The sequence below is a fragment of the Puma concolor genome, chromosome C2, assembly GCF_028749965.1.
Source record: "Puma concolor isolate L17-30 chromosome C2, mPumCon1.1.hap2, whole genome shotgun sequence".
Lineage (NCBI taxonomy): Eukaryota > Metazoa > Chordata > Mammalia > Carnivora > Felidae > Puma > Puma concolor.
This window is the reverse complement of record NC_141675.1, coordinates 72,085,927-72,112,172: the sequence shown is the minus strand read 5'-3', so window position 1 is coordinate 72,112,172 and position 26,246 is coordinate 72,085,927. Positions and strand designations below refer to the sequence as shown.

The 26,246-nt window shown below is 38.8% G+C and overlaps 2 protein-coding genes and 1 pseudogene across 5 annotated transcripts in view; 1 reads left to right on the top strand and 2 right to left on the bottom strand.

Annotated features, from left to right (window-relative positions):
* MRPL47 (mitochondrial ribosomal protein L47) overlaps positions 1-11,116 on the top strand; it is a 34,841-nt gene extending 23,725 nt beyond the window's left edge. For all 3 annotated transcript variants that reach the window (XM_025914120.2, XM_086674778.1, XM_086674779.1), the window contains exons 5-7: positions 3,429-3,559; positions 6,373-6,468; positions 10,915-11,116. In XM_025914120.2, coding sequence (XP_025769905.1) covers positions 3,429-3,559; positions 6,373-6,468; positions 10,915-11,038 — 351 coding nt within the window. In that variant the 3' untranslated portion in view covers positions 11,039-11,116. The remainder of the gene's footprint in view (positions 1-3,428; positions 3,560-6,372; positions 6,469-10,914) is intronic.
* On the bottom strand, positions 3,020-3,372 carry LOC112850467 (non-histone chromosomal protein HMG-17 pseudogene; annotated as a pseudogene).
* A 566-nt stretch (positions 11,117-11,682) lies between the features above and the next one.
* The window catches only part of ACTL6A (actin like 6A), a 30,146-nt gene continuing 15,582 nt past the window's right edge, over positions 11,683-26,246 (bottom strand). For both annotated transcript variants that reach the window (XM_086674777.1, XM_025914121.2), the window contains exons 5-14: positions 25,769-25,866; positions 22,646-22,740; positions 22,219-22,325; positions 22,032-22,121; positions 20,123-20,184; positions 19,732-19,846; positions 19,496-19,576; positions 17,723-17,818; positions 14,249-14,335; positions 11,683-12,159 (exon numbers count right to left, since the gene is read on the bottom strand). In XM_086674777.1, coding sequence (XP_086530903.1) covers positions 12,079-12,159; positions 14,249-14,335; positions 17,723-17,818; positions 19,496-19,576; positions 19,732-19,846; positions 20,123-20,184; positions 22,032-22,121; positions 22,219-22,325; positions 22,646-22,740; positions 25,769-25,866 — 912 coding nt within the window. In that variant the 3' untranslated portion in view covers positions 11,683-12,078. The remainder of the gene's footprint in view (positions 12,160-14,248; positions 14,336-17,722; positions 17,819-19,495; positions 19,577-19,731; positions 19,847-20,122; positions 20,185-22,031; positions 22,122-22,218; positions 22,326-22,645; positions 22,741-25,768; positions 25,867-26,246) is intronic.

Genomic DNA, 26,246 nt, shown 5'->3' with positions numbered 1-26,246 from the left:
CCAACTTTGGCTCAAGTCATGATCTCGCGGTTTGTGAGTTTGAGCCCCACGTCAGGCTCTGTGCTGACAGCTCAGAGCCTGGAGCCTGCTTCAGATTCTGTGTCTCCCCCTCTCTGTGCCCCTCCCATGCTCACACTCTGTCTCTTTCTGTCTCAGTAATAAATAAACATTAAAAAATTTTTTGTTTAAATAATTTTTTAGTGTGACGTCTGCCAGGTTTCTCCATGGTGTATATAGTTACAATTTTTTCTTTGTATTGAGATCATATATAAACATCCTGTAATTTCTCAAACTTGCACTCACTGGGTTTAACATCTATTGATTAGTTATTACTACAATGTTTGCTAAATGGGCATTTTTTTCATCCCTTGGTTCATTCTACATTTATTGGTTAGCTTTCTTATGTAAGGAATGGCTTTCCCTTCACTTTCTTCTATCCTATCGCTGTGGACTCAGGGATTTCAGTTTTATTCAGTGAGTTCTAATTCTTGAATACCTTCATCCCAGATTTAAGGACCAGTGTGGATTCCTTCAGGCTCGCCCCTGTGTTCTCATCACTTTTATGAGGCATAGCAAGTTGTTCTGGATTCATTTTGTACGTTTCCTGCCCCATCCCTGGAATCAGCCATTTTACAGAGGAATACCCTGATTCCTTTTAATGACGAATGATGTATTTAGAAACTAAGACCTGATGATTGCCACATAACATTTATAAAGCATTGAGATTTTATTTTCAGGATATTTGCTAGTTCTGCTATTAAGGAAAGTTATGGATAGCACATTGTTTATTTGTTGAATAAGCTTTTGTTAGAATGGTGCTGTTGTAAGACTTTTAAACTTCAGTAATAGATTACCCCATCTCCCTGCTATAAAAAAATACATTTTAGAAGTGAGCTTCATCCCCATAGGTCATATATATTGCACTTTCTGGATTAGTAAATTCCAAAAATAATGAAAGCTTTCTCCAGGTAAACTGAACGTGATCGTAATTTTTTTTCAGTTTTTTTTTATGTTTATTTATTTTTTTGATAGAGATAGACAGAACATGAGCAGGGTAGGGCAGACAGAGAGGGAGACAGAGAATTCAAATCCAGGATCTGAGCTGTCAGCACAGAGCCCAACGTGGGGCTTCAACTCACAGACTGCAAGATCATGACCTGAGCCAAAGTCAGATGCTTAACCAACTGAGCCACCCAGGCGCCCCAATCATGATTTTTTTTTTTTAAGCCTCAAATGTATGCATCTTCTCAGTTTTGTGACATACTACTAAGGAAAATTTATCAAGAAAAAAAATTAAAAAGAATCCTTCTCAAGATATAAATTGAAGGTGTGGAAGTGTGTAAGGACATTCTTGGCTCTGGAAGAGTTAAGCTGAAAGGAAAGAAAGCTCTCCAAGGTTGGCTTGTTTTGAATAAAGTGCATCTAATTGATATTTCTGATTTTCCTTCTCATCTGGAGGCATGAGCATGAGTAATCGGGTATGATTTCCATTAGGAGCCCCAGCAGCAACCTTGCATGGGCAAACCCTAATGTAGTCGGTGAACAGCCAGGCTCACTAGGTTCCTAAGGGCTACACGGCACTTCACTCTTCTAAGTTTGTCTGTCTTCCAAATAGGATTCACCATTCTCACCCATCTTTTATTTCTCAGGGGTTTTGTAGAAATTCATTCAGTTAAGAGGAGGTACGTGTGGATTCAGCTGCTCAGTGTGGCTTTGATTGAAGTAGGGGAGAGCAGATACATACAGTGTGAGCTGCGTATACAGGTTATGAGGTAGTCTATCTAAATTTGTGGCTTTCACATCTCTTTTGGATGCTGCAGCTACCTGGAAGTTTAGCTTTATAATCTAATCTGCCACCCTGTTTTTGAGGGCTCTTAAAAGAAACAAATGTGTGTATACAGTATTTCTATTTGTTATGATGCTCACAGGTAATACACATAACCGAAAAAATGCCTCAGTATTTAGAGCTATGAAAAAACTTAGCTCATCTGTCATTAGAGTCCCCAAAGATGAATATTTATTTATAAAGAATATATTTTGCCCTGCTAATATATTACTGTATACATTTTAAACTTCAATAGAAATGTTAAAAGAAAGAGATAAAAATAAATAGGGGTTCCAGTAGGATCTTCTTGCATCTTGATGGATCATTGGAAAGTAGGATGAGGGTAGACTGATATTCCATTCTCTGTAATAGCAGCAGCTGCCAATCAAGTAGGAACATCTGTGTCGGGGCACCTGGGTGGCTCAGTTGGTTAAGTGTCCAACTCTTGATCTCAGCTCAGGTCATGATCTCACGGGTTCGTGGGATCGAGCCTTGTGTCAGGCTCTACACTGACAGCATGGAGCCTGCTTGGGATTCTCTCCCTCTCTCTGCCTCTCTCTCTCTCTCTCTCTCTCTCTCTCTCTCTCTCCTGCTCACTGTCCCTCTCTCAAAAATAAAAAACATCCAAAAAGAATTTTTTTTAATGAATTTTAGTTTTTCCACACCACAAGGCATTTGTGCCAAGGTGGCTAATGTGGGTTGACATCAAGGAATCCCTCCTCCTGGAAGCCAGGAGGAAGTTTCTCAAAACTAGAAGGGAAGGGTGTTTTTCCCCTTGTATCAATCTAGCTTCGGAGATACTCTGTTAGTGACATATGCCCTCCCTCAAAACAACAATGAAGTGTTCTTTGTGCTAACAACATAGCTTAAAAAAAAAAAGTAAAACACGGGGCACCTGGGTGGCTCAGTTGGTTAAGCGTCTGACTTCCACTCAGGTCATGATCTCATGGTCCACAAGTTCAAGCCCCGCATTGGGTTCTGTGTTGACAGCTCAGAGCCTGGAGCCTGCTTCTGATTCCCTCTTTATCTGCCCCTCCCCTGCTCATGCTCTCTCTTTCTCTCAAAAATAAATAAATATTTTTAAAAAAAAATTTTTTTAAGTAGAAGACAATTCTGCATTTTTATAAAACTTGATAAATAGTATTTCAAACTGTACAGTCACCAAAAGTACACAGTTATCAAAAATCACACACTTCACTTGGCATCTCCAACACCCTCAGCTTTCTGTGCCTGGTCTGTTCTGGCATCTCTTTTCTGTAGGGCCATCCCCATCCTTGCCAGCATCAGCTTTCCCCTTTTTCCCTTTGGGTACCTTCTCTCCCTTTTGTGCAGGGGCCTTTTTAGGTTTGGTCTCTGGCTTTGGAGGAGCAGGTTTAGCAGGAAATCTTGCACATCTTCTCTGTGGCTCATCCTTCACCTTGGCTTTATGTCCTTTAGCATCCCCTTCATTCTTTCTCTTGGGCATGGTGGCGACTGTGGCAGGACATAGGCACTGGATGTGGGGATTCAGTGGAGCACAAACTTTGGTGGGGCCCGGGGTCCTTCTCCCCACCTTTCTGTTGTAGGTGATTGTTGAAATTGTATCTTCCTAATCTCTTACCAGGTAATAGATTCCATGGATGCCTTAGATAAAGTTGTCCAGGAAAGAGAGGATGCCCTAAGACTTCTTCAGACTGGTCAAGAAAAAGCTAGACCTGGTGCCTGGAGAAGAGACATCTTTGGAAGAATCATCTGGTACATAGTTTCCACTGTGGTTTTTCTAAGATGAGAGTGGAAATCTCATGCCCCATTCTCCTGTCCGGTATCTTTTACAAAAACTCTTATATGAAATTTATTACAGATGTATCTAATGTAAACAGAAGTCTCCAGACCCCTTTGGAACCCCAAGATATGAATGAAGGTAGCTTTATTTGGTAGCCCAGGCACCCCATTCTCATGATTCAATTATTTTTAGTTTTTTTTTACTTTTTAATTTTTTTTGTCTATTTATTTTTGAGTGAGAGACAGAGTACAACAGGGGAGGGACACAGAGAGAGGGAGGCATAGAATCTGAAGCAGGCTCCAGGCTCTGAGCTGTCAGCACAGAACCTAATGTAGGGCTTGAACTCACAAGCTGTGAGATCATGACCTGAGCCAAAGTCAGACGCCCAACCGACTGAGCCACCCAGGTGCCCCTGTAGGTTTTTATAACAGTGGTGCTTAATCTTCTGTCAATCATGTGACCTTTTGGGAATCTGGTGAAAGTTATAGATCTTTTACCCAGAGAAATGTACATATGCACATAGAATTATAGAGCATTAATAAACACCATGAAGCTAATTTTAGGACATGCACCTGCCCATTAAGAACTTGAGATTAGGGGTGCCTGGGTGGCTCAGTTGGTTAAGCTGCCGACTTCGGCTCAGGTCATAATCTCATGATTCGTGAATTTGAGCCCCGTGTCGGGCTCTGTGCTGACAGCTCAGAGCCTAGAGCCTACGTGGGATTCTGTGTCTCCCTCTCTCTCTGCCCTTCCCCAGCTCACGCTCTGTCTCTCTCTCAAAAATAAACAATAAAAAAATGTTTTTAATTAAAAAAAAGAACTTGAGATTAAAAAAAAGTTCTCAAAAGAGTTTTCAGGGAATAAGGCCACATGAACCCTTTTCAAAAAAAGCATTGCTGCCATATCAGGATAAGCCCTAGTTCAAATTATGAAACTGTTTATTTTCGTTAGTCTTTCCACCTTTTGTCCCCTGTGTCTAGCTCCCGAAGTCCTGTCAGACCCTGGGAAAGGAGCTGATAATAAACATTCAAACTGAGGTATAAATAAATGAGGAGACCCAGTGTAGTCTCTGTCTTCAGGGCTTTATTTACATTTGGGTTGAGCTGCTAAAAGGAAGCATACTTAGTAGAATTTTTAATGTTGGTCAGCAAAAGAGGCATAGCAAAATAAGAGACCCTCCCTGTACTCTTGAAATTATACCACATAGTAGTGCTTATTCATTTGATAGGCTCTTTTTTTTTTTTTTTTTTTAAAGAGAGAGTGCACAAGTTGGGGGGAGGGGCAGAGAGACAGAGAGAGAGAGAGAGAGGGAGAGAGAGGGAGAGAGAATCTCAAGCAGGTTCCCCGGGCTCCATGGAGCCCGACATGGGGCTTAATCTCACAACCCTGGGATCATGACCAGAGCCAAAATCAAGAGTTGGACGCTCATCTGACTGAATCACCCAGGTGTACCTGGTGGTCTTTTTTAATTGAGTTTGCAGTAATAGGGCTGCTTGGAGCAAACTGTAGGGGAGTAGCTGTATGTCTGTAATGGTATAATCCAGTACAGAAAAGAGAAATTACCAAAATGTCTAACTAGAAACTTTATTTTCTAGTTTTTATTTGGATTAATACAATTGAGGTCAGTTAGGGAAGGGTGAGGATAGAGGAGAGAATCTGTATGAGTGCTAATCTCTTCTAGGTTTTTAAAATTTTGCTTTTTAACTTTTCCAGAGCTAAACAAAGTAGTAATTATATCATCTTTCCAACATAGCTTATTAACTCAAACATTATTAATTCCAGTACCTTTTCCCTAATTTTTTATTCCATGTTATAATATTTAAGGTAGCCTTTTAAATACAGAGCTCCTTCTTAAAAACATTTCATCTAAATTTTTTTTTCTGTCAAAAGAACATGTGGCAGTAATATCGGAGATTACTTTTTGGACACGTCATGCCCTTGTCTATTGAGGAGTAGTAGATTGTCATCCTGATGAACTGAGGGAAATACAGTACCGTTATCTATCCTGCTTAAAGCAGTGGTCCAAATTTCTTGTGGCACTGTCACATTATATAGTAAAGGCTGAAATTTTTATAAAGAGATTGGAACTTTGGCTTCTAATATTACAGATTAATCCTGGATTTAACCAATCAGAAAAGATTGGTTAAATGGCCTGAAATTAATCCTTTTGTTACTTTTTTCATTGAAGTACTTTCAAATGAATGTTATATATAGTATGAATTCACAACTTTCTTTTTCCCGCTCAACATTATGATTTTTTAGGTTTCATTGTGTTGAGATAAATGTAGATACCTACATCAGTTGGTGCAATTTATTTATAATTTAAAAGCAAAAAACTATACATACACTTGTATGTATTATATATTATGTGTGCATGTATATACATGTGTATATAAAATAAGTACATACATACATATGTATGGAGTAAAAGTATGAAATACATCTGGTAGTGATACACTCCAGTGTATGGCTCAGAGCTGCTGTGGAAATACAGAACTTAACCTGTGTCTTTAAGTTTTGATATATATTTTTTCAAAAGTGATCTAAAGCAGACATTGCAAAACATACGTACACTCATGAACTCAGTGGGTTCATGTCTGTACTTTTTTCTAAGTTTAGAGTATTTCATAATTTATAAAAATTGTAAAAATCTTTTAAAAGCCAATTACATCTCATTTTATTGAAAATATATTTAGCTCAAAGATGGCTAAAACTCTATTTGTAAAAAATGAAAAATGTATGAAATATCTTCTATTAAGGCAATATCTCTTTGCTTTCTTGGCAGGCACAAGTTCAAGCAGTGGCCTATACCTTGGTACCTAAATAAAAGATACAACAGGAAACGATTCTTTGCAATGCCCTATGTGGAACGTTTTATGAGGTGAGCACAACCCAAATACCCTTTAGTAACAAAACGTACCTTTATATCAGATAACACAAGTTAAGCTTTTACATAAGTAATAAGTTAAGCTTTTACATAAGTAATACATGTGTATTGTGGAAAAAATAGAAAAATCGGGTAGAAAGATGAAATTAAAATCTTACATAATCTCATCATCCAAAAATAACTTGTTAACATTCTAGTGTATATCCTTTCAAAAAGTTTTATTGCCTTTCTATTCATCAGTCTGTATGTAAGTACGTTACTAAGTCTTTCTGTAATGTGAAAAGGAAGGTCTAAATACTTCGGTTACATAAGATATGAGCTCATGTTACTGCAAGGTTGATGAAATGAAAAGGGGCTAGGGTGAGGAGACGAGCCTGCTGCATTATGTCTGCCATCATGTTACCCTGCCGAATGGTGGTTTCCAAATATTTACTACAACAATTTTTTTTCTGCATGAGGTTTATTATAGGGCTTCTGTTATAGAGGAATGAAGTGGTCCCATGAGCCCCCAGCTAATAATTATAAAAATGAAAGATTTTAGAAAATGGCTATTTTAGAACACTGGATCCACATCCAAAAGCAGACAGAAACCAAATTGAAGTTGGAAGGGGAAAGAATTACAAGTTTGTGGTTTCAGGGCAAGCATGCTACTCAACTTCCATGGCTGTCTGTGGCTGCAGAGAGAAGCTGGGTGGGGAAAACTTCAAAGTTACTGGCTAAAGGTGCTAGAGGTCAGAATTCAAGCAGGAAAGCAGCTGGAAATTTAAGAAGGAAATTCTAGCAGCACAAAAACCACAGCTTGTAACAACTGCCTTAGATAATACAATCTACTTTCATCAAGAGTTCTTTAAAAACTGATGTTCTCTCCCAAGAGCTTGTTTCCATACCAAACAAATAAAAACACTTAAAAAAATAATTTAAACAGGAATGAAATACATCTTTAAACTGGCTTTAAGGTGTCTTGGTACATTTTAGAATCACAATTAAAAATTTTTATCTTGGGGCGCCTGGGTGGCTCAGTCGGTTAAGCGGCCGACTTCGGCTCAGGTCATGATCTCACGGTCCGTGAGTTCGAGCCCCACGTCGGGCTCTGTGCTGACAGCTCAGAGCCTGGAGCCTGTTTCGGATTCTGTGTCTCCCTCTCTCTGACCCTCCCCCGTTCATGCTCTGTCTCTCTCTGTCTCAAAAATAAATAAATGTTTAAAAAAAAAAAAATTTTTTTTTATCTTCCCCATTAAACCAGCTCCCTCTCCTCATTTTCAGTTTTATCTTTGTGATGTGATTTATAATAAAAGGTACATATATTTGGTCTTCCTCCTTGTTCCTGACACAGGACTCCTAAAACCCTTGGAATTTTCTAGGTGGGGTGGTATCTTTTGTTATGTTAATGACATGGTTTTTGGGGAGCACCTAAGAATGGGGGCTAATTGCTAGAGGAACCAACTTGGAATAGATGGTTGAAACTTTCAGTCCCACAGCCTGACTTCTGGAGAGGGGAACAGGGCTGGAGGTGAATCAGTAGCCAGTGGACAGTGATTTGCTTTAATTGACTGTGCCTGTGTAATGAGGCCTCTGTAAAAAGGATAGGGTTCAGGGAGCTTTTCCGTTGGTGAGCATATGGAGACTGGAGGAGAGTGGGGTGCCTAGAAGAGGGCATGGAAGCCTCATGCCCTCTCCCCACTCCTTGTCCTGTGTACCTCATGTCTGGCTACTCCTGAGTTCATATCCTTTTTTTTTTTTTTTAATTTTTTTTTCAACGTTTTTATTTATTTATGGGACAGACAGAGACAGAGCATGAACGGGGGAGGGGCAGAGAGAGAGGGAGACACAGAATCGGAAACAGGCTCCAGGCTCCGAGCCATCAGCCCAGAGCCTGACGCGGGGCTCGAACTCACGGACCGTGAGATCGTGACCTGGCTGAAGTCGGACGCTTAACCGACTGCGCCACCCAGGCGCCCCATTCATATCCTTTTATAATAAATCCATAATAGTGAGTAAAGGGGTTTCCTGAGTTCTGTGAGTGACTCTAGCAAATTAATCGAACACACGGAGGAGGTCTTGGTAGCCTCTGATTTAAAGTACAGGTAACAGCCTGGACTTTGTGACTGCTGTCTGAAGTCCAAAGAGGGAGTTGTGGGAACGTCTGATCTGTGGCAAGTCGTTGGTTAAGAAGCATGTGTGACAACCTCTGACACGATCTCCACGTAGTGTCAGAATGGAGTTGAACTGTTGCTCATTCTGCTGGTGTCTGAGAATTGCTTGATGGGAGGGTAGAGGTGGGGGGACCACCACCAGTGGAATGAGGTCCAGCACCCCTTAAATAGTATATCCATTCTACATGGGCATTTTTCATCATCAGTGCCCTAGAAGCAGTCAGTCTTTGATTTCATTCTTCCTGCAGAAGGTCTCCAGGATCTGTCCTTTGTGCTCCCACTGTCTCTGCCCTGGTGCCCTCCCTCTTCATCAAGATGAATTATTGAACCTCTTCCTCACTCCAGTGCATTCAAATACTGCTTCCTGGCTAATTCTCCTCAAACCTTTTTATCACATAACCTGTTCAGAAACCTATAGTTGCTTCTTGTCTACAGATAAATCCAAACTCCTTCCCACCCAGGGTTCCCACACTTTAAGTCTTACCTGCTTACCCTCATCAAAGTCAGACCTTTCTCCTTGTTTCCTAAACAGTCTTGCTCATTTTCCCCTCTTTTATGTACAGCTCTGAAATCCTTCTACCATTCACATTTAAAAAAAATTTTTTTTAATCTTTATTTTACAGATAGAGAACGCACGAGTGGGGGAGGAACAGAGAGGGAGATCTAGAATCTGAAGCAGGCTCCAGGCTCCAAGCTGTCAGCACAGAGCCCAACGTGGGGCTCGAACTCCTGAACAGTGAGATCATGACCTGAGCCAAAGTCAGGTGCTTAACTGAGCCTCCCAAGTGCCCCGTCCACCATTCACATTTTAAGGCCCAGTTCAGATACTAAGCCGTTGAAGACATTTAACTGCATTTTTTTTTCCTCTACAACTTCTCTAGACCTACCGTGCCATTGGTCCTTTTGTCCCTTAGTCATATAAGGTGAAGCTATAAACGACTATGTATGAGAATTTATGAATCCAGTGTTGCTTTTACAGGCCTAATACATGTCCTAATTGTTCTATTTTTGAACCTATCTTTTTTAGCCTTACCTTCAGGGCATGCATCATAATCTTCTGAATATTCTTAAGAATAGCAAACCTTGGGGCGCCAAGGTGGTTCAGTCAGTTAAACGTCCAACTTTGGCTCAGGTCATGGTCTCATGGTTCGAGTTTGAGCCCCGCTTCCAGCTCGCTGCTGTCAGTATAGAGCCCACTTCAGATCCTGTCTCCTTCTCTCTCTGCCCTCCTGCGCTCATGCATGCGGTCTCTCAAAAATTAACATCAAAAAAATCAGAATAGCAAACCTTATTCTTTATTTTTATGGGCTTATTTTTTTTAACGGCCAAAATTTAGTTGGAGCAAAGACTGAGGACTATCATGAGTAATCTGATTTCAGCTTTGCTTCATCTTTATACTTAAATTACAAAATAGCTCATATTTTTAAAGTACACACCTATCTTGGTCTTCACCCAAATAGAATTCTTGGCTCAAATTTCTGTGACCATACTAAGTAAGTTACTATGATCTCTTATGTTGTTTTAAAATATACTCATGCCTAGTGATCAATAAAATATCCTGCAAAATCTTGTCTTAAGTACAGTAGTGGCTTGGCATCTATGAATTTATCATTTGCAACTTTGTCTTAAGTGACCCTAGAGGTCAAAATAATTTAGCTGAGGCACAAATGCTTCCTGCTCTGGAATGCAAACTCACATAGGGACCAGTCTAGCACCTAACTGTCATCTCTTAGCATAGTTTTCTCTTTGTTGTAGGGAAAATGATATGGTAGACTGAGGTATTTGGAATTAAGGAATTCAAAAAAGTCTCAGGATGTATCACAGGATACAAAAAATCTATTGTATTCAATAAAACTGCTGTTTTTAAAAGAGGAGAAAAGGTAGCCCAGTCTGCTACAGGCTCATAAGATCTGTTCATTTCTTTCTATGTAGGAAATAGGAAGCATTGGTGTAGGGTTACAAATGCTTTTGATTGTAAGTTTATCTTTGACTTATGTAGGTTTACAGTGATTATTCAAGTTTAATAACATACATGGGAACACCTGACTAGCCCAGTCAGTAGAGCATGCAACTCTTGATCTTGGGGTTGTGAGTCCCTTGTTGGGTAAAGACATTACTTAAAAATAAAGTCTTTAAAAAAAATAATAATAATAATAATATACATGACACACGTAATACGAAGACTAGCATTATTGAGGCTTTTAAGTAATTGATTTGGATATCCTTTGAGAACATTGAGTAACAGGGAAATATTTTTGTATAAATTGGTGTTCTGCTTTTATTCTAGATTGAGAATTGAGAAACAAGCCCGCATTGAAGCAAGGAAGAAAAGTTTAGAGAAAAAGAAAGAAAAATTTCTTCAGGAAAAGTTTCCACGTCATTCTGAAGCCCAGAAGTCAAGTGTTGTCTAAGATGTCTGAATTCTGAAGTTACTATTTTGTTTTCCTTGGATAACAATCTATATACAAAAGTAAATATGTATTAAGTAATTTATAAAGAAATTGTGTTTTTAGTTAAATGACTATCTCAACTGGTTTAAGGGTTAATATGGCATGCTAACTCTGGAAGTTAAAAATTCTGACATCTAAGCAAACTTTAACATCACCTGTACCTTAGAGTGGGAAAGTGATGTCAACTGCAATAGCAAAGGCAGTAAGGTCATTTTTGGAATTCAGGTAACATTTCTACTATTATATTAATAGCATATGAAGGGGGTGTGGACATTACTTTAAAAAAAATTTTTTTTTTTCAACGTTTTTTATTTATTTTTGGGACAGAGAGAAACAGAGCATGAACGGGGGAGGGGCAGAGAGAGAGGGAGACACAGAATCGGAAACAGGCTCCAGGCTCCGAGCCATCAGCCCAGAGCCTGACGCGGGGCTCGAACTCACGGACCACGAGACCGTGACCCGGCTGAAGTCGGACGCTTAACCGACTGCGCCACCCAGGCGCCCCATACTTTTAATAAACAATGAGTACTTTCACTCAAAATAATATAAATACATTTAGTAAAACTTAAAGTAGTTAAGTCACAACACAACAATAATTCAAAACATTTCTAATGGCTAATAACTTTTATTTAATTTTGCAAGCCTAAGGTAAAAAGCATAGGCAGTAAATTTTACTAGTCAATAAAAACCAATTCTACCAATCACTGGTAATTAATATACTAAACAGAGTTGAAAAGCATTTTACTGAAAGCAAAATATTTAGAGAAAATAGACATTTATACAAAATTATAAAATGCTTGTAATAAGAATAAGTGCATTTCAAGGAAAGCACAAACTTATCTTAATTTATAGAGCCAGTTAAAGCCTTAAAAAATTTAAGTGGAAATTGAAATATGCAAAAATGTATAAACATTCTACAAAAGATGGTCACTCTTTTCCTGAGTACACTAAAGCTGTGGAACTTAAGGTGACACGGGAAGGCAGAGGTCTGGGAACTCTCCTCAAGGGCATTTCCTTTCTACACACTGCTTCCCTCCTTCTTCATATTCTTGTTTGGAAATCCACATCTGTTGAAAGGTGCCCTGTAAAATGGAAAGAAAAATTATATATTGTGCCTTTTTGTTAGAACATACTTTTTAAATTATCTTTTTCATAACTGATTTTGGGGCGCCTGGGTGGCTCGGTTAAGTATCCAGCTTCGCCTCAGGTCATGATCTCACTGTTCGTGAGTTCAAGCCCCACGTCAGGCTCTCTGTTGATAGCTCAGAAACTGGAGCCTGCTCTGGATTTTGTAACTCCTTCTCTTTCTGCCCCTCCCCTGCTCACACTCTGTCTCTCAAAAAATAAACTGATCTTGCAGAACGCTTAAGCCCCTCCCCCAAATAGTACTCCCTTATTTCTGCCCTCCTCTAGAACACCAAGAAACATGATTTAGAAAGAATAAGTCTTTCTATACCTATTAAACTGTCATGAGGATTTAGAAAATGGCTGTGAAAGGAAGATGGATGGTTTAGCTATGATGGCTTGGTGCCAACCTGAGGCAACAATAGAAACTATCGGAAGGTTTCCTCCCAGTACAGAATTGATGTTCTAACACTTAACTAATGGCAGCATTTAGAACTCAGAAGTGCTTGGGGTGCCTGGGTGGTTCAGTCAATTAAGTGTCTGACTCTTGATTTCAACTCAGGTCATGAGCTCATGGTTCATGGGTTCGAGCCCTGTGTTAGGCTCTGCGCTGGCAGCAAGGAGCCTGCTTGGGATTCTGTCTCTGCCCCCTCCCTGGCTCATACTCTCTCAAAAATAAACATAAAACTTAAAAAAAAAAAAAAAAAAAAACCCTCAAAAGTGCTCATCAGGAGTAGGATAAAGTTTTACAGGAACACACACAATAAATATAGTGCATAAGCACTATAGAAGATGGAAAGGAGGAAAATAACCAAAGAAGGAAGAAACCTAGGCTACATTAAAAATAAAACATATAAGCAGGAAAAATCCATTCTCTAAGATTAACTCTATTCAAGTGGACTTGCAGTGGTATCCAGCTTTGATCTAAGATCTATTAAAAGACTGGAAATAGAATACATACACTTATGTCTATAATACATTTATGTATAATAATACACTCATGTATTATTATAAACTTTTACTAGCTTAAAAAGGTTTAGGAGTGGGGCTCCTGGGTGGCTCAGTTGGCTAAATGTCCGACTTTGGCTTGGGTCATGATCTCAGGGTCTGTGGGTTCAAGCCCCATGTTGGGCTCTGTGCTGACACCTCAGAGCCTGGAGCCTGCTTTGGATTCTGTATCTCCCTCTCTGCCCCTCTACTGCTCGTGCTCTCTCTCAAAAATAAATGTTAAAAAAGAATTTTTTAATTGTTTAATAGAAATACTTCATGAAGGCACCTGGGTGGCTCAGTAGTTAACCATCTGACTTTGGCTCAGGTCATGATCTCACAGTTCATGAGATCGAACCCCGCATCAGGTAAACACCAACCAGCCCTGCTTCCGGTAAAAAACAAAAACAGGCCCTGCTTCAGGCAAGCCCCATTTCTCTCTGCTTCAGGCAAGCCCCATTTCTCTCTCTTCCCCTCCTGGGATTCTCTCTCTCTCTCTCTGCCCCTTCGCTCACTTGTGCCCTCTCTCTCTTGCTCTCAAAAAAGAAAAAAGAAAAAGAAGTACTTCCTGACATTTACTTTGGCTGCTCTGAGGTGAAGGGGAAATTCCCCAAGTCTAGGGTGCAGATAAATACAAGGACTTTTCCTCCTGATTCAAGGCAGGCACCCATCTGAGCAATGTGAAAAACCCAGCACCATGACTTCAACCATTTGCCCGAAGAACCAATTCCTGACTTCCTCAACCTCACCAGGAGGCCAGGGAACAACCAGAACCTGAGAAGGAATGATTTAAGTCCTGACCAGTTCCAATGGGAGTACGAAAGGGCACAAATATGTTAGTAGAATCCCCACCTTTGAGAAGGCAAACTGAAATTAGGCTGACAAATAGCAACTGATAAGGCACTAAAGCATTTTGTTAAATTAGAACATGTAATTCATTTGATAGTTATACAAAGATAAATGATGCACTGAAACTATTTTTAGTCTTTTTACTAAGTTTATATTCACTGGTACACTTAAATCATTCAATAAGACTATTTTTCAAAGTAGTTTACTAACCAAAGATGCTAGAATGGAGCCACCAATCCATGAACTAAACCTCCGTTCTACTGTTGTATTATTTGCAATCAATTTCAACCGCATACTCTAAAATAAAGAGGGAAGAATAAGTATTAGTACAATCAAAACAGGTGACTCAATTCAAAAAATTCAACTTTGAGGACTTCTTAACAATTGGTTCAAACACCAGTTACACGTGATTATTTTGCAAAAGCTAGGCTAATAGTAGGCATAGGTTGAATTACTATATAGAAAGTACTTTGATTATGGTTTTTAATGTATAATATTTAATAATTACATCAACCTTAGAAAACTGCGTACTAAAGAGTATGGCATTCACAACAATATCCTAGAATAACAGCAAACACATACTTAACACTTACCTATAAATCAGGTATCATGCTAAGTGCTTCATGTGGTATTCCATTTCTTCCAATACCAAATACCATTACTGTCCCAACCTGCCACCCTTTCTATAGTCCTCACCTTTCTAACTACTTTTTTAGTATCTTATCCTAATTCCTCCTATCTTAGGTCACTCCCCCCACTCCACTTCCACATCAAAATGCAGACATTAGATCTCAGGTTTTTTATTCATAACTGCTTTCCTCCCAAATGAGTGCTTATGTTTTGAACTCACTCTCTTGATAAACATGGTTTTGTGGCTCAGTACTATTGCTTCCTGTCTCCCTGCATCAAGAGATTTTCCCCCTACCTAGGACTTTGTTTCCAGGGATAGTTCTTAAATTGTTGATACTCTATTATTTTATATGAACACATAGTTTGTGTTCATACAACAGTGAAATAAATGTATATGTTTCAGGAGTAAAATAAGTGATATGGGAGGAGAGGGTGCTGGGAGCAGGAGGGATGAATATGGATTTTTGTAGATGAGGAACTGCTGGGTATCTGTTGCAATGGAATTTTTTCCTGTTATTTCATCTATTTTTAATTGTCTCCTAAATGAGATGGATAATATCTAACTGCTCTTGACCAAGACCTTGGACAGCCCAGGTCTGTATTTGTTATTCTGGGACTTATTATCAAATCTAATGATTAGTATTATAATTAAGTTCTATTCCAGATCAGACTATATCTCCAAGAATGTAGTAAATACAATTCAAGTGTCAATCTTGTGCCTATATCAGTATTTACATAACAACTTAATAATTACAAAAATGTGCCATATGTAAAATGTTCCTTTGTATGAGAAACAAAAAGACTGCCAAATATACAAATTCTACAGATACTATCAGGACCCATGTAACCCCTAAGTTTCCTTTGATGTAATAACTAATACAAAGTACCATACAAAAAACTACTTGATAAAAGTTTTAAAATCTAAAGATTATGACTAGGGGAGCGTGTGTGGCTCAGTGGGTTGAGCATCTGATTCTTGATTTCGGCCCAGGTCATCTCAGGATTTGTGAGATCGAGCCCCGTGTCAGGCTATGTGCTGACAGTGTGGAACCTACTTGGGATTCTCTCTCTCTCCCTTTCTCTCTGGCCCTGCCTGCTTGTGCATTCTCTCTCTCTCAAAATAAACAAACATTTTTTTTTTTTAAATAAAGATTATGACTACTACTCTGTTATCAATGGGTACCAGACTTTCTCCCCAAACCACATTCTTCTAATCCTTTTAAAAGTTGTCACAATGCACCCAGTGATCTTTTTAAAACATAGGAGCTCTGCAGTCCCCTGCCAAATTTTATTCTGTAAGTTCCCTATTAATAAGCAACATGACCTGATACCCAACTGTGTGGGTGGAACAGTGTCCTCCAAAGAGATATGTTGAAGTTCTAATCCTTGGTGCCTGTGAATGTGACATAATTTAGAAATAGGTTCTTTGCAGATGTAATTAGGATACAAGTTAAGATAAGGTCATATTGGTGGGGTACCTGGATGGCTCAGTTGGTTGAGTGTCTTGACTCTTGATTTTGGCTCAGGTCATGATCTCATGATTCATAGGATCAAGCCCTGCATTGGGCTCTCCTCTGGCAGCAAGGAGCCTGCTTGGGATTCTCTCCCCGCCCCCCTCTCTGCCCCTCTCCCACTTGCACTCTTTCTCTTGAAATAAATAAACATTAATTAAAAAAAAAAAAAAGAGGGGCGCCTGGGTGGCGCAGTCGGTTAAGCGTCCGACTTCAGCCAGGTCACGATCTCGCGGTCCGTGAGTTCGAGCCCCGCGTCGGGCTCTGGGCTGATGGCTCAGAGCCTGGAGCCTGTTTCTGATTCTGTGTCTCCCTCTCTCTCTGCCCCTCCCCCGTTCATGCTCTGTCTCTCTCTGTCCCAAAAATAAATAAACGTTAAAAAGAAAAAAAAAAAGATAAGGTCATACTGGAGCAGAGTAGGTCCTTAATCCCATATGACTGTGGAGTTTTGGGGTTTCTTTTAATGTTTATTTTTGAGAGAGAGAGAGAGAGAGAGAGAAAGGGAGCTAGTGGGAGAGGGACAGAGAGAGGGAGACACAGAATCTGAAGCAGGCTCCAGGCTCTGAGCTGTCAGCACAGAGCCCAACACGGGGCTCAAACACACGAACCATGAGATCATGACCTGAGCCACAGTCAAGATGCCTAACCAACCGAGCCACTCAGGCACCTCCCTGGAGTTCTTATAATAAAAAGAACAGATCTGTGAGAGAATGCCCTCTGACAATGGAGACAGACTGAAGTGTTGGAGCTGCAATCCAAGAAACAACAAAGGATTGCTGGCAAACCATCAGATGCTAAGAAGAGAGAAAAGAATTCTCAGCTCTACATTTCAGAGCGAGCATGGCCCTGTGGACATGTGGATTTCAGACTTCTAGCTTCCAGAATGGAGAAAGGATAAATTATCTGTTGTTTGAAGCTACCTACTTTAGTTTGTGGTATTTCGTTACAGCAGCCCTAGGAAATCAATACATCATCCATCTTTCCAGCCATATCACTCTTCCCACTTCTGCAGACTACAAGCCAGCTACTTTGAAGTACTGGAATATGCCATCCTCCCTTCATATTCTGCACATGGTATAACTTCCACCTAGATGTTCTTTCATAAATTACCAACCAGTTGAACTCCTATTCCTTCAAACAGCTTCTTCATGAGGGAGTTAAGTGCTTGCTCCACAGTGTTCCCTAGGGTGTCTCATTCATGACATACTGAACCACTTAGCACATTATTTTTACATTTCTATTCATCCTAGCAGACTGAGCCTTTAGTGGGCAGGGACTGTATATACAGCCCTAGTGCCTAGCACACTATAGGTACTTAAGGATGGAATCAACAAATAAAAGATTCAAATAGTACAAGAGTAACTAAAAGATGTCATCTATGAAAATTTGGTTAACAAGGGATATTAACTTTATCTAAGTAACACTGTATCAAGCACACACAGAATATCAATCGACTACTGAAAAACAAACCTTATCTATAAGACTACACCAGCGATGAGGATACCTGTGACTGAAGAATACCACTAAAGAGCAAACAACTTACCGGGGGAGTTTTCTGAGAGAGCTCTCTATTCAACCTGTCAGTAAAGCTCTGTATTAGCGTGTTTCCTCCAGCCACTATAACACTGCCATAGAGACCCTAAGATAAAAAACAGAAACAAATTAGTTCCAAATGTTTCCAAGTTTTAATCACAACTACAACTAAAACTGTCTTCCTCTACAGTTTACCCTTTCTTTTTTAATATTTTTACTTCTATACAGACCTAGTAGCTTAATCCAGTGGCTCTCAGTCTTGGCTGCACATTCAACTCATTTATGGGATTTATAAAACGTCAAATGCCTGGGGGCAATTAAATAAAAATCTGGGGATGGAGCCCAGATCAAGGTTTTGTTAGTTTGTTTAAAACTCAAGATGATTCTAATGTGCATTAAAGTTTAAGAACCACTAACTTAAAGCAATTATTCTAAAACCCAAGCATAATTTTTTGGCAGATAGCTGCCAATATTTAGAGGTATGTTTTATATTGGCTTCATATTAGAAAGCTCATGTAGAAGTTGGCAGTATTTAAAATTAGACAATGAGATTATTTAATGATTATGATGGATAATGCATAATCTGATAACATCCCTAGCCAAAATGACTGTGACCTTTCTTTTTTGCAGGGTATTAGGCATCAGAACCACATGGGGAACTTTTTCAAAATCCACATGCTGATACCTCCCTAAAAAAAAATAAATCAATCTACTTATGAGTATATTTATCTGTAATTTACATGTATGGATCAGAAAGCTAAATGTCAGCCTTTTTTTTTTTTAAGTTCTTACTGAATTCCTGTTAGTCAATATACATGTCAGCCTGTATGCTTTTTTAGTGGCTAAGTTCATATTTTAAAAATGTATTCCAGATGTCTAAGTCATCTAACTTTTGAAAGAAAAATGGAAAACAAGCATCTCCTCTGCAATTAACATTAGTTAACGAGAGGAGAAATCGCACTAAAAACAAAGTTATCTATTACACACTTATACTTACTCCATACTTACTCCCTATCATCTTAGAAGCAGCAAGTGCCTGCTAGGTGGCTAGTTGAAACAAACATTTTGCATAGTCATCCAAAAGTCTTTTTTGAAACAACATGGTTTTTATACACCCCTAGCTATCAGTACTATGCTCTAAGCAAATGAATCAACTCCAACAATACCAAGGCAACATATGTTGGCTACAAACTGAATCTAGGGTTTAAATAACATATAATCAATCTAATAATTAATATGTGTATAATATGGAGTTAGTATTTAAAAGCTGGCAAAACACAAAAATTACGAAGGGTAAGAAGATCATCTAAACTCCATGTAAAAGTTACATAATTTAAACCCATACCTTCCTAAACAATAAAAACAGCAAAACTGCTACATAGAAAAAAAAATCAATAATATATATTTTGGCTTGTCACATTTTAGGAACTCTCTAGAACAGCACTGTCCAAAAGAACTTCCTGTGATGACAGAAATGTTCCCTATCTGCATGTCATACAGTAGCCATTGGTTGCATTTATAATGTGGCTAGTGCAAATGAAGAACGGAATTTTAAATTTTTACTTCTTTTAATTTGAATTGCCACATGTGGCTGGTAGCTAGTACACTGGACACCGTAGCTCTAAAGTTTTACATTTTTCCTTTTCTAATACTTCATATTTTTACACATTCTAAAATGGACTTCAAAGTGAATGGCCAAAGTTGCCAACTTAAATAAGGATTCAGGGGCATTTCATTACCCTAAAAGATACCTTTATACCGTAAACAGGAGGCTGACACTTACTGGTCTGATGTCAATATCACACATTCCAACGCTTGTAGTGACAACGTGACTGACTCCCAGCATTGTATTTCCTGATAATCCCTACAACAAAATGAAAATGAGTAGTCACACAGAAGAACTTCAAACACAGCACACCCAAAAATCTCTAGAGTCGGTCTTATGTAGGTTTTATATAATTACACAAGATGTGCACACACACAGGAAAAGCCAAGCTGATTATGAAATAGTGCTCACACCTTTACGTTGGAAGGGTCAAACAACCCTTCAGGAATCTTTAACCGCTCTGCTCCAAAGTCACAGTTGTACCCGTTGGGGAATTCATAATGAACAGTTGGCATCTGTGCAGCTACTCTGAAAACATATTAAACAACATTAAACAAAAGACCAAAAAAATTCTTCAAAATTATAAACTAAGAAATTATCAACTTGTAAGAAAGCAGAGTGAGAATCTTTCTTTTATGTTAATCAATATTTCTTAACTTTTTACGTTTAGACCAGTTAAGCATACTCCACAATTTTTAACAAAACGAATCAATTTCTTTCCTCATTTATAAGTATTTGGTGTTTAGAAGATTAGTATGAAAGTTTCAACGAGCTATTTTAAGTCTTGTAGACAAGAAGACATACTGTTCATCATAGGTTGAATCTGATACTTGAAGTACTGAAGCTTGAAAATCCTGGATAACACACTATGGATAAAAAAAAAAAAAAAATTTTAAGAAACAGGTTAGAAACAGGCAATCTATACTTTTGTAACATTGTAGAGCTGTTTTTTTTTTTTTTTTAATGTTTTTATTTGTTTTTGAGACAGAGACAGACAGAGCATGAGCAGGGAAGGGGCAGAGAGAGAGGGAGACACAGAATCCGAAGCAGGCTCCAGGCCGAGCTGTCAGCATAGAGCCCGACGTGGGGCTCGAACTCACAGACCACAAGATCATGACCTGAGCCGAAGTCAGTTGCTCAACCAACTGAGCCACCCAGGCACCCCTATAATTTTGTAACATTGTATTTAAAATACTTTTCTTAGGGGCGCCTGGGTGGCGCAGTCGGTTAAGCGTCCGACTTCAGCCAGGTCACGATCTCGCGGTCCGTGAGTTCGAGCCCCGCGTCAGGCTCTGGGCTGATGGCTCAGAGCCTGGAGCCTGTTTCCGATTCTGTGTCTCCCTCTCTCTCTGCCCCTCCCCCGTTCAAGCTCTGTCTCTCTCTGTCCCAAAAAAAATAAACGTTAAAAAAAAATTATAAAATACTTTTCTTAATGAAACCGGATCACATTCCTGGATGGCTATGTCATTTCAAGGCTATAAATCTACCTAGCAAGGACTCTTGAGTATCAAGAAACCCAATTTTAAGCATTTGAACTAGAAGCTAAATTATATCATGTTTAAATTACAACAATTATGGAACACTGATGAGATAAAAACAATCTGAAACCCCCATACCTACCACAGTCCTGCATTACAAAACTGGTTTCAGAACATTGTTTTTTCCTTAAAAATAAGCCTAGACTTAAAGGCAAGATTTCATTTTCTGAATGTATATACATGTGCACATACATGGCATCATATGTAACTTTTAATGACTGCACATAGTTTAAAACAATTAAAAATTCTGCTGTGAAATACATGTGACCTCTGGGCTGCTAAAGAAAAATCCTGTCTAATAGCTAGGCCAAACTGTTAGTCAACTTCACAATTTTTCCTTCTACTGAACACCCACAAAAAATCTTTATCTTAGGTGCAAAAAAATGTGAGATAGGGTATATCCCTCACATAGTAAATTATGACTTTCAAATCCTTTTACTATTAGAAATGAATGTACATCTGTAGTGTGAGAGGTTTTACTCACCTGTCCTCCCATCAGTAAGGTATATGTTCAGAGAGGAATTTTTTAGTAAAAGAAACTCTTACTGTCTCCTTGCTATGAATAAGGACACTTTTTTTATATGGCTGACTGATGTTAAAGCAAACATAACTGAGCCATACTACCAGATCTCTATAGACTAAAACCATTTTCTTAGACAAAAAAAGGTACAGAATAACATAATGCTTGTTTTTACTCCAAAACCAAAGTTCCTTCCAGGTCTCATCAGAGTAATCCAAATGAATATATACTAGTTTGTTGAGATAATTAGTTTGACAAACACAAAAACAACTCTTTCTTCTCAAAATAATAATTTTGTTTGCAAAATATCATTAAAAGTATGAAGTGCTCACATTCTATTCAAAAACTTACAGCCTAGGTGGTGCCTGGGTGGCTCAGTCAGTTAAGCATCTGACTCTTGATTTCAGCTCAGGTCATGATCTCACAGTTCATGCCCTCAAGCCCCTCATTGGGCTCTGCGCTTGACAGTGCAGAGCCTGCTTGGGATTCTCTCTCCCTCTTTCTCTGCCCCTCCCTTCCTCACACGCTCGCTTGCTCTCTCTCTCTCTCAAAATAGATTAAAAACACACACACACACACACACACACACACACACACACACACACACACAACTTAGAGCCTGTAATACTCCTGTAAAGAAAATAAGGGTACTTACATTACACATGTAGTTGTGCCAAGACCTTGTAACCTGTGGCAACTTCTCTTTTCTTTTCCAGTTTGCTGGAGATCCTTCACGAACAGCTTCCTGAGTACCAAGAGCATGTACTAGGTTAAGAGAGTTCATGACATGGGGCTGGGGAGCTGGAGATAAATTCCAAAATAAAAATTCAAGCATCACCTACTTTTGATGCAATCATATATGGAGGAATCAGTTCTATATTCATTTCTTGGAAGAGTTCTCTGCATTGCATAGTAATAAAGTCTCCAGCAAGAGGGGATTTCACGATGCCTATGAAAACAGATTAAACGAGGCTAAGACAGCATTAAAACTAAACTCCCTGGGACAAATTTCTTCTGTGTATTTATATATGAATAATCTTTTCAAGTAGAATCAACTGAACTATCTCTCTAAGCATGAATGAAGCCTTGCATCAGTTTTAAACATGCGTTATATACTAAAGGTTTTTTAAAACTCCTAAAAAAAGAGATACTATTTGGAAACTGATATGACTTGATAGTCCAATTCACTGCTCTATTTCATTGTCTACGTTGTCATGACAGCTAACATCATCTCCTGTTTAACTCGTGTACCCTAGTTAAAAACATTACCTTGCTGAAGGACATAGCCATCATGGACTGGAATTGCAGTGGTATGAGTGGCTCCACTGTCCAAAATAAGACCCGTGGAACGACCATTAGCAAATCTAGTATAAAGCATTAAGGAAAAGAAAGTATCAAGGTTCCAAAATAATGTTTATTATAAAGGGAAAATTTCATTAAGGCATTTTTAAATGTGTATTATGGCTTAAAATGTGTTAATCTAGGGATAAATATTGGTGTGAAGAAACTCTGGCTTAAAGACAAATAACACAGGCAGGACTTCCGAAATGATGGTGAGAGGAAGTTAAAGAGAACTTTTATCCCAGAGAGACATCTGTTAAACTGGCCAAAATTAGCACAATCATTCAAACTCTCTGGAGCCAGAGTAAAGGACTTAAAACAAATTAAGAAGCAATGAACAAAATCAACAGAAAGTGGGTAAAAACAGTGGGGGGCTATGGCATTTGCGCTAGGAACTAAAACCATTCTCCACATAGGATTAAAGAAAAACCATCTCAGCAGTTTGGCAGCTGAGTGGCAGTTCCCACAAGTCAATGGGAAAGCTATTCCAGGTGGATTCAACAGTCAGCAAATATTGGCAGATCCCATCTTCCACAGCTCTGAGCTGCAGAAGGCCCATACCACGTGAGTAACATAAGCCAGTATCAGGAGCAGGGCCATGCACTTGGTCACCAAATATTTACTGCGCATTATGTGCCTAGTGACAAGTCTGGTGCTTAATAAGGGAGGGTAGTCTGTCTGGCACTGGCATTCCTGTGCACAGAAGGCACAAAAAAGTGACCCCAAACTGACTCTGCCCTGAAGGATATCCTGTTTAGTACAGATCAGGAAAGCTGTGAAAATAACAGCTCAGGGTGCCCCAGGGGTATACAGGAGAGGCCACCTAACCAATCCTGGGGAAATCCAAGTAAGCTAGGGAGAAGACAGGGAACACAAGAATATGTGGGAAGACCAGGAAGCAAGGGTATGCTGAGGTCAGGGAAGTGTAAGTAGTTCGGCAGAGCCTGAAAGAATGTGGACGATGATTCTGGCTTAAAGCAGCTTGGCAATTAACAAAGATCATTAGCATGGCAGTGGGAAGAACAGGGAAGAGAGGAGGAAGGGTTGCAGTAATCCCGGAAAGAGCTTGCACGTAATGCAGTGGCAATGGAGAGAAATAAATGGATCTGAGAGGTAGTGGGGAGAAGAAAAATCGGTCTTGATGAAGGACTAAATTTGAAGGGTTAAAGAGAAAGATTTCTGGTCTGGGCAACTACACAGAAGAAGGAGGAATAAATTCGAGGGGAGAGATTAATTCCATTTTAGACATACTGAGTTTCAAGTGCTTAAACAAAGAACAGAAAAAGTTCTACTAGGGCAGCTGATTGTGGGCCTGCAGCGAACAAGAAAGGTCTGGGACACAGAACAGATACAGATTTGGAATTTGTTAGTGTGTAACTGGGATCTGAAGCCAAGAAAATGGATAATTGAAACCAGAAAGAGCATGTCAAGAGAGATGAAGGGCTAAAAAAAAGCAGAAAAGCAAGCAATGGGTAAGGATGATCAGAATCCATGAAATCGATGGCCAGAAAGACAGGTTGGTGAGTTATCTTTGCTATTACTGGTACTTTATTGACCTCTGGCCAACTATATACAAAACATTAATTTTATGCTCTGTAAGTACAATGTCAGATACAGTGATAACACACTAAAAAGTGGCATGAAGGTATGTGGACCTTCCTATAAATAACAATCATAAAATCTAGACAAATTATCTTAAATGATCATTTTAAGATTCTGGGAAGTGTTCAAAAGCAGTCAAAATTTACCCAAAATTTATTCTCATAAAACTGCAAATGGAAGGGGTAAGAAGTTTATAGCTAAAAATGCTCCCCAGCTCCATGGCTATGGCTTGGGAAAGCAGTGGTGGAAAACTGCAATTTTACCACCTTGAGGGAGCAGTAAAGGACTTCAGGGCTGAAAGAAAAGCTGGACACTTAAGGTAGAAATCCTAGAAGCCAGAGAACCACAGAATGGGTGAAAAGCAAAATCAGAGTATAAAAGGTACCCAAATCTCTGACTGACTGCTATACTATTCAGGAGCAGGACTTCAGGGGGACCAACAAAAACATGGAGAACAGAGAGTAATCCACTCTTTTTTTTTTTTTTTTTTTAATTTTTTAAATGTTTATTCATTTTTGAGAAAGAAAGAGAGCACGAATGGAGGAGGGGCAGAGAGAGAGAGAAACACAGAATCTGAAGCAGGCTCCAGGCTCCGCACTGTCAGCACAGAGCCCGACAAGGAGCTTGAACTCATGAACCATGAGATCATGACCTGAGCCAAAGGCGGACACTTCACAGACTGAGCCACCCAGGTGCCCAGAGAGTAATCTATTCTTGAAAATCAGAGCAGCACCTAAGAGTTCTGTGATTTTGCTACATTTTTAGATAAATGCATTCTCCAACAGTATGCAGCTTGGACAGCAGAAAACCTTCCTTACTAGCTTAACTTGTCAAGAGAACAGAGCCTGAGGTTGGCAGATATAAGAAACCAGCTATCAATGAAGTCAGATAAAACAATACTACTCTTCTAATATTTTTGTTTTGGAAAATATAATTATCTTTTTCATTAAAATGTTATTTGTGTTAACCTTAAGGAGGTTTTTTTGTCATTATTAAGTGAATAAATAAATGTTAAGCCAATTCTTAGTTTTCATTTCTCACAGTAATACTGACAGATATAACCAACATAAAGAAAATCTTTTTGGAGTCCTCAGTAATTTGTTAAAGTGTAAAGGAGTCCTGAGGGTCCTGAGGCCAATAATGTTTGAGAAGCCAAAAGAATTTTTAAAGTAATACTAAGATGTTATTTGCCTTTTTCACGGTCACTCTCTCATGAATGTATAGGGGAGTTTTCCAGAGACCATGTCATGTGTGATACAGTACAGAATGAATGCAAAAGACAGATATGAGAATCCACTGTTTCCTATTAAGACTGACCCTAAAGAGATTTAAAAAAAAAAAAGTAAAATAATTCCACTCTTCTCATAACTTTTTTGGTTTTGGAAAACAAAACATGCCCCACCACATTTACTTCTAAAGAAAAGCTGAATGTTACTCTTTCAAGGATACGCTGTCAAAACTGCAGTTTTGCAAAGGAAGAATGCAGGGATGTTGTAGTGTTCAAACATTAACTCTGTCAGTTTCTCTCTCTTTGCTCTAGTATTCCACTTGAGAAGAGGGAAAAAGAAATGTAAGTTATTTACTGTTTAAAAACTAAAATGTTGATTTATCTCAAGATTCAATACAGCACTATATTAAAAAAATATAAACATTAAAAACAGAATACCATAGAAAATAACCATAGAAAATACCATAGAAAATTGTGTATAGTTATATTTATTTGTAAATAAATTTAATAAATATAATTTAAAATTTATTATTTAATAAAAAGTAAAAATGTTGCTAGGAATTTTACAGGTTACAGACTTTCCACAGTACCAAAATCAGGATTCTTATAAAGTATTATTAAATCTTAAGAGTCAATCCAGTCATTTTAAACCACCAAATTCTCCTATTTAAGAGCTGCTACTCATAAAGGAAACTAGAG